This window comes from Corvus brachyrhynchos, unplaced genomic scaffold (genome assembly GCF_000691975.1).
Source record: "Corvus brachyrhynchos isolate BGI_N302 unplaced genomic scaffold, ASM69197v1 scaffold71, whole genome shotgun sequence".
Lineage (NCBI taxonomy): Eukaryota > Metazoa > Chordata > Aves > Passeriformes > Corvidae > Corvus > Corvus brachyrhynchos.
In genome coordinates this window covers 772,529-781,323 of record NW_008237609.1, presented here as the reverse complement: position 1 = coordinate 781,323, position 8,795 = coordinate 772,529, and the positions used below count along the sequence as shown (strand labels likewise).

General features: G+C 37.6%; 1 protein-coding gene across 1 annotated transcript; it reads right to left on the bottom strand.

Moving 5' to 3' along the window:
- Window positions 1–4,826: 4,826 nt before the first annotated feature.
- MZT1 (mitotic spindle organizing protein 1) lies at window positions 4,827–6,960 on the bottom strand (the record flags this gene model as incomplete). The annotated part of the gene is made up of 2 exons (XM_017731607.1): window positions 4,827–5,380; window positions 6,787–6,960. Coding segments are annotated over 2 exons (198 nt in total), but the record flags the coding sequence as incomplete, so codon positions are not given.
- Window positions 6,961–8,795: the final 1,835 nt, after the last annotated feature.

The following is an 8,795-nucleotide window of genomic DNA, read 5'->3' as shown; positions in this document are numbered from 1 at the left end:
GCCCCCAGCCAGTCTCTCTGACACCCTGCAGAGAGGTATTGCAGACTTCGCCCCAGAAACTGGATTATAACATCTTTTAGAAGTACTTTTAATTTCATTTTAACAACATCAAGCAGTAACCAGTTGTCATTTCCCTAATATGCTATGTCAAAGATTACTTACTTTCACTCCTGGGAAGTTGTGCCTTATTTTTAAGATTTGATTTCTCCAACATCACCTATTGCATCTGCTTTTCTCTGTCAGGTTAAAAAGATGTACCCACAAGACTTCCTTTATGCTCAAGGGCATAACTAGGGTCATTACATCTCTTCTCAACTTCCCTTTGAGAACCTGCACAGCCCCTGAGTGCTTTGAGACCTCTTCAGGCTTGCTTTCCCATCCCAAAACAGTTTTATGGCTTCATTTAAATTATCCCTGTGCTTTCTTGAAGTATAAACAGTGGGTCTGGAAGCAGTAAATAGACAGCATTATGGTTTTACTTCACTATTTCTACTTGATGGAACCATTTTCTGTAAATAACAGGAACCCTTCCTACAAATTCACAAAAACCTCACAGTAAAGTATCTGTCCATGATGCTTCAAGAATCCTTCTCAAATTACCATTTTTCAAATCCTGAGATTTTGGTTTCACCACTTTTTAAAGTTTTTTGGTTTTTGTTTTTCAAATCTCACTCCCAAGCTAACATGACACCAAAACAGGGAACAACACAGTACATTTGTGCTTTTACTGAATGATGCCGATGGTGCTTTAACAGAAAATTGTCCTGCATAAATTGAAGCATACAGCAACACAGAATCACTAACGTTGGAAAAGGCCTTGAAGATCATGAAGTCCAATCATCAACCCAGCACCACCACCACATTCACCAGTAAAAGATGTCCTGAAGCGCCATATCCACACATTTTGTGAATGCTTCCAGGGATGGTGACTCCACCACTGCCCAGGGAAGTCTGTTTCAATGTTTTACAATCCTTTCTGTGAAGAAATTTATCCTACTATCTAATCTAAACTGCTCCTGGCACAACTTGTAGCCATTTCCTCTCATCCTGTCTCTTGTTACCTGACTTTTTTAATCTTTCAGTCTTTGCTGATAAAATCCCAAATTTAGCAGCTGGATGTTTGTACTGGCGTGAGGTCACTGGTATGAAACTCTCTGTCCCTGCCCTCACTCCTTTAAAGGTTGAAATTACTTTGACATACCTTTCATTCTTTGAAATTCTGTTTTCAAACTTTAATTAAGCAGTAATATTTGTGACTCAGAGTTGAATCTTCAAAGTAAACTAACCTGACAAAGTCCCTAGCTCAGACCACACATAAGTAATGTAAAGCTCCTCTTTAAAGCAGGTTGTCTACAGCCATACTACATCATGCATCACTGTTGAGTCCAAGTTATTGTCATTTTTTGTGCCTTTTAATTTAAAGTATATTCAAATAATAAAAACTGCAGTGTTTCTGTAGCACGAAACTGAGCACATAAAAGCAGATGGGATGTTTGAAGTCGGAAAGTGCTGGGGAAGAACAGACTGCTCTGGTGTGCAGCCTGCTGGGACCAGTCCCTGGAATAAAGGGTGCCTGCAAAAGCACACGAGTTAAAATCAGAAGGAACTAGTTGATTGAATCAAAAAGCAAATCTAGGATTGAACCAGTATTTGCTCACCTAAACAGCAGCAGGTGGGAAAGAACATTGGGGATCCTGATAGTTATCAAGCATGCCACGCTCTCTGCAAGACTGGATTCACAACTGTGCTTAAACTCTCAGTCAGAGCTGCTGTATGTGACACTGAAGACACGTGTGTAAAATGAAGTGACACTGAAGACTGGTGTAAAAATGATGCATTTTATTCTAAATCACTGAAAAGGAATGAAAATAAATGGTCAGCTCCTGCTCTAGGTCACCAGTGGTCCTTTGCAGTCTGATACATTGTGTGCTGCATGACTTACTTATAATTAACCTCAAAAAAGGGATAAAACAACAAAATTTCCCAATGATAAAATCAGTGATGGTAGCAAGACTACTAGCAAACTGTGATGAACTGCAGAAACACATGGAAGATTGATTAGGAAAAAGTGGCAGATGCAATTCAGCACAAACAAATAAATAATACACATGGAGATAAACAACCACAGTTTCCACATATGAAAAAATAACCTCTGAGCTTATCACTTTACTAAAGAGTGAGATCCTGCAATTACCCTAGATAATGCCATAAAAACAGCTCAACATTCAGATCAAATTAAAAAAGCAAGTCAAATATTAGGAATTACTAGAAAAGGAATAAAGAACAAGAAAGTAATCAAGCAGGCCTAGTACTTAACTGCATGGCTAATGTTGCATGCATTTTTGGTTCCCGTCTCAGAAAATAATGTATGAGACCCAGAAAAGTTTCAAACAACAGTAAATACAGATCCTATTCCATGCTTTTGGTCACTCAAATACTAATGCATTTCAGTTTAGAAGAGGAAGTTTAAAGGCGAGTTACATATCTGCAGAACATGGCACGGTAGAAAAAAGTTTACTGTGCAAGGGACATTAAATTAAACTAGTGAAAATCAGGCTCCAAACGAACAAGAAGTGGCAATTCTTTATGCAACAGCCATCTATTGATAAAGGCTGCTGTTACTCAGGAAGCATATATAGTCCAAAGGAAACTAGCCAAGTACTGGAAAAAACAGCATTGAAAATTACTAAATAGACAAACCATATGATGTTCAGGAAAGCCTGGAATAGAAGACATTTAAAAGCCAGGAGAACACAGAAGAAAAGCAACCAAATGCGCTTGCATTGTTCTTATCCTTCCTCAGGCAGCTGCCTGCGACTACAAAAGAAGCTATTGTGTTAGAAAAAACAACTTCGGTCAGGACCTGTATAGATATTCCTAGTTTATCTTCTCAGGAGTTCCAAGAGCATGTAAGTAAGGAGCAGAGAGGAAAAGCACGTGCTGTTTGCTCGGCTTCTTGGTTAAATGTGATAGAAGGTGATGTGTGTTACAAATGCAGCCAAGACTTCTCAGTCATCAGCGCCAAGTCTGAGCACTCATGTTCACATAGTGAGGATGCTATTGAAGTGATACACTTACCTTGCAGCACAAGCATTTCCAGTATGAAACTTTCTACTAGAGGGATTTTCTTTATCATGTTTCACCAGGAAGAGGAAAAATAAAACTTATTGTATTTGTTGTGGATGGTAACCCAAACCAAAAGCAGTCGGAGTTTTCTTACACCACCTTTAAGAAACAGCATGTTCTCCCTTTTTAGTTCCACATAATAAAGAGAAATAATGCATTTTTAATTTTACAGAAATCAAATTGGGGTTTTGAATGTCAAACACACGCCCTTCTGTAATTCTGCAGAACAAATGGTCTACCAGAAAATGTCTAAATACATAAAAGCTGTACGCTTACAGATGGTAAAATGGTAGATGCAATTTACTGGACAGTTGAAGATCATATAAATTATATCAATTATGTATAAATTCTCATATTGCAGTTGCAAGCTGGTTTTAAGCATTTCAGACATTGAACCCAAACCAAAATTGAGCTAGCAGGTCAGAAAAAACCCTGGAAATACATAAATGCAAACTAATCAATAGAGTGACATTCAAGGGAAGTCATCAGACTTCCTGTATTACCCAAAGATCTGGCAATGGAGGAAAAGGAAATGCACCAGCAGAAACATGTATTCTAATAAAATTTCAGTATTATTTTGGGTACATTTGCTATAATTACAGCAAACTTTCAGACTTTAAGTTATACAAGGGAAATCTCACAGACTTAGATGTGACTCCTGAGACCAGCAAGAATGCTTCCCAAGCCTCTTCTCATTGTTGACATGTATTACTCAGTCCAGAGAAAATTAAGAGAGCTGATTGCTCATTTGTGCTGATCTGACTGGAGTTTTCATGGTATTTTACTGAATTTTCAGATTTCCTAAGATAAATTTCATTGTTGATATATTTTCATACAGTCAATATTCAAGTTATGAACATTTAAAGTCAATTTGTAAATTGATGCTGTGAGTGTGCAAAATAAAACCACTTAAAAATTCCCCAGTTTGGTTATTTACAGCATCTTCCTGGAATGACTTGTTGGCCAGGCTAACTGGAAATAAAGGTAAGTGATTCACTGCAGTATAAATATTTTTCTATTCTCTCTGCCAGCAATATGAAGTATTTAGCTTCCTTCCTTGCTTTTTGTAGAGCTATGACCCAGAGTGTATATGATGTAAACTCTTAAAGTAAAAAGAACTTTTTATCTCTGCACAAATGTAATTTTAGGCTTAACTAAGATTCCAGGTTCATTTTGAAATCTGCTTTGCCCTATTAACCCTGCAGGTTGCTTTAGGTCCCATTAGGACTACACTTTGAAACCACCATTAACAAAAAGTCAAAAAACCTTAAATAAAAAAAAAAAGCTTAAACAGCAGCAGATGAAGAACACACAAGAAAACATTTTCTTATGGAGTAGAATTCCCAGATGCAAGGATGCTTACTGGAAATTAACACTTGTTTTGGCATCAGTGAAGGTTACTAGTGCTAAATGAGAAGACATTCCTGTACCAAGCAGCTGCTTAAAGACTTACTGATACCTATCAACCAAATCAGATGCTTCTCATGTATGCACTGACCATTGTATTGCAGTAACAATACAGCCTTTAGATCCTGTATAAGTGCAACAAATGCAGCATGCTATCTCCATGAAACATTCCATGTCATCCAGAATTTAAATTTACATACATATCTACATGGATAGCTGAAGAACCTTTGTTATCTAAGTGAAACACTGTTTCCCAGTAATTTGAATTGAAATCAAAAGGACAATTCAATAGCCACATTATTTAAAAAATGCTTTATTTATTACTTTCAGCTTAGGACTTAAGTTACTGCCCTTCCTCTAAAATAAAGTTAGTATGGGCTTCATTCTTATCTGGACCATAAAGCAAGACTAAAACTGTACATGTAGTTTTTCATCAAAGCAAGAGATAAAACCCAGAATATACTAGCACTTCTAAAGGATGCAATAACAAAGCTACACTCATTATAAAAAGATCTGTTGGTGCATATTAAATTCAACAAATGTACAATATCTGGCATGATTTTAGAAGTATAGGATGCCAAAGAAGAGCAGTTGCACAATACACACAAACAGTTCACAAAAATACCAAGTAATAATATTACTAGTGAACTTATTAAAAACTTTTCAAAGCTATAATATACACCATTGTTTTGAAAAACATTACAGTAATACTCTGAAACCTTCACATACACTCCTTTCTTTTTTTTTTCTTAATAGTGGCAATCTTCAGAGCTCCTGTTAATTTTAACTTGGCATGCTTCTCATGCAGAGATGTTTTTCCATGTCAGCCTGTCATATTTTCAGCAGCCTAGAAACAGAAAAAAAATTATTCCAAGCCACCAAAAGAGACATAACGTAGATTAAATCTAATCTTTTCTTGTAACTTTTTAAATTTACCTAGAGAACTTAAAGGTCTAAAAAAAAAGCTACTTTCATTTTTTTCTAATGAACACTAGTATTTTCTAAAAAAAAAAAAAAAAATGCTGTCAACTGCCACTACCCTTTACTAAAAGAGCCACTGATGTTTGCTTGTGTTACATCCTGTATCTAAGCAGCTTTAAGCTTGTACATTTTACCCTAATACTTTCAAGAAAGGCTCAAATGCATAAATATATAGTTACCTTTGGAGTTTACTTTATATAACTTATGGTAATTATTACCCCATCCACACAGACAAATTATTGACACAAAACTCAGAAGAACGACACTAATCATAACTGCATAAATCACACTGCCAATTATTTGATTAAGAACATAAGTATTTTTATTACTGAATAACTCAACCCTGTCAACAAGGCATGGTTGTTGAAGACTGACACTGGTAGGTTTTAAACCAGTTATGGGACAAACATGCAGAGGAGAGCAGCAGGGATGGGAAAGCAGTGAAAGCAATGGAAGCAGTAAAATAGCCCTCAATTACTTATACACACTTAAATACACATGCAAGCATATGCTTAAGCACAGACACAAATACAAAATATGCATGAGTATAGAAAAAATGCTAAGTTAAAAATAAAGGATGCAGTCTTTCAGAACAGAAGCAAGACATAGGCTTCCCCTCCACCTACCAAAAACACCCAAAACACAAAAGTCATGACTGTGATGTTTAGGTAGACAGTAAAGAATGAAAATCCTTTAAAAGGCAAGCGAGAAGTTTTTTTAAACCACAGTTACCCTCTACTAGTTAAACAGGTAAATATTCATATATGAAAAGCCCTACATATACACACATCACAAAATCCCCTCTTGTTAGTCTTCGGAAAGGTTCAAAGCACAGGTTAAGGGGGTAAAAGCAATATGTAAAGATTATGTTAACAAGCTGCATGTAACTGTTTACAAGCACTGCTGCGCACTGTTAGATCTGAGGTTGTAGAAATGAGGTGATATTGGTTAAAGGAAAAACCTAATTGTGATATTATGCAGGTAAGGGGACAAATGGTGACCATAATAAAAATTTTTGAGTTTTGGTTGTGGTTCTTTTCCTTCAGAAGAGTTAAGTCTAATTATTTCTTTTCTACAAAACATGTTATTTATACCATTTCCTGCTTCACGTTGAATTCAGTCGTATTTATTGCCTCCTCTATTGAACAGTTACTTTTCTTGATTTAAAAACGAGTCATATCCAACTACATTTTACAAACTGAAGCATAGCAAGTTGCATGTACATCTTACTCTTAAAAACAAATTTATAAGCTTTTTAAACTAGAGCATTACCTTTAGAGCTTCTGTAGCCTTACGAAGTTCTTTAATAACAGATGACAATGCTTCTGGATTTATCCCTTGTTCACAAAGCCGCACACAAATAGACAATGTCTCCATATCCAAGCCAGTGTTTAATATTCTTGAAATCTCAAACAGAACTGCAACAGAAAAAAATGAAAAAGCAGTTTAGTCCCTACAGACTACAAAAATTTCAATGATCAAAATTGTTCCTCATCAACATTTAACTTCTACTGTACCTCTACAGTGTGAACATGGTAGATGTCCATTGCTGTTTGAACTTCAACAACATGCTCAATTTTCTAGCATAAGCCAAAAGCTACAGCTTTTAACACAAACACCATGCTTTCCTGGTTCAGGAAATTTAATACTGGATAATGGGTTTTGAAAAACTAAAGAAAAAAGTGAAGAATTCAACAATTAACATGCCTGCCAATTAGGTAAAAGGTAGGCTGTAAGACCCCTCTGTGCTTTTGGACTCCAGATAGGGATGAAGCCCTTTCTAATCTTTAGGTGTTGAGGCAGTGTCTTTGGCAGAGAGATGTAGCAGTTTCTCCACAACAATTCTGAGCTCTTAACAACTTTACAAACAACAACTGCTAAATGTCTATATCTATCCTAAATAAAATATACACATAGTTACACAGGAAGCCTGGGCTCCTAAATCTAAAGATCAGTGCACTTTCTATACCTGTTCTCAAAAGCCTTACTTTGTCTTTATTGTCCCTCCTGTCTAAATCATTCCCACAGAAGTGGAAAGAGGGAAGTTGTCAGAGATTCTCTGTCCTTCCCAAAGAAGTCTCTCTATCTGCACAAAATGGTTTTACCCTCTTGCAGCATCACAGGGGCCATAATGACCCTGCTAGTCCTGTCTTGCCTCCAGCAGCAGGTCACAGCATGGAGATCAGTCGCTGAAATGCTAATTTTTACACCGGCTCAACTCATGAGGGTCTGTACTAAGAAATGCTTTTGTAACAGCAGCGGTAACTTCAAGAGAAGTGAAGATGCTGAGAAAATAACAACGCACTACCCCTTGAACATTCTCCCTAGACTCTACTCCGTCATTAGGGCATTTTCAGAGAAAGTCTTCACATTCAACAACCCTCAGCAGACTTCCTGGCTGCTTTCCACTCTGCATATAAGCTTTTGGTATAGGCATTTTGTGGAATTCCAGAGTTTCACACTACACTGAGAAACAAGCCCAAAACATGGCAGCTTTGGTTCCTCACAGTCAGGCCAAAAGTGAGCATCTAAACTTTACTCATCTGCTCACATTTCTCAGGACCTATCATTCTCCAAAGTATTTCCCAGTACTCCCACTGCCCCTTCTCTCACATTTCCTATCCCATAACAGTACCTGCATTTTCGGATTGTTTTCATAGCAGAAACTATTGTAGTTCTGTAACACCGACTACTGTGCTCAAAGCTTTTTCACTATGTTGTAGTTCGGGTTTTTTTGATTTTTGTTTGTTTTTGGTTTGGTTTTTTGGGTTTTTTTTGTTGTTTTGGTTTTTGTTTTTTTGCAGTTTACGTCGGTTTTCTGACGTGAGCCACGCACAGGAACAAAATACCGGGGTTCAGACCAGTTCAGGGGCTGCGCTGGCACCGTGACAGGGTCGGGGCCTCCGCTCTGTCCCGCGCACCTCCAGCCTCCCGCCTTAAACCCAAGATGCACTGGGCCAGGTCACAGCACTTGCATTAACCGTCACAAGGAACGAGAAACAGCAGCAAATATGTATATATGCACACGCATCTATGAATGTATATAAACACACAAAAGCCCCCACCCAGTATTCTATGTTAGTTAAATTAAAAACAACCGAAATCAAAAAACAAGAAAAGCCACGCCAGGTCCAAAGACACTCGCTCTGCGGGGGTGTTTGAACCGTTTCACGAAGTGACACGAAGTAAAAAAGAAACTGCTGCGGGCTGCATCTCTCAGCTGCCGCAACCCGCATCCCTCGTCCCAAGAGGGCAGCCCTTGTCCACGGCCAACGGCGGGG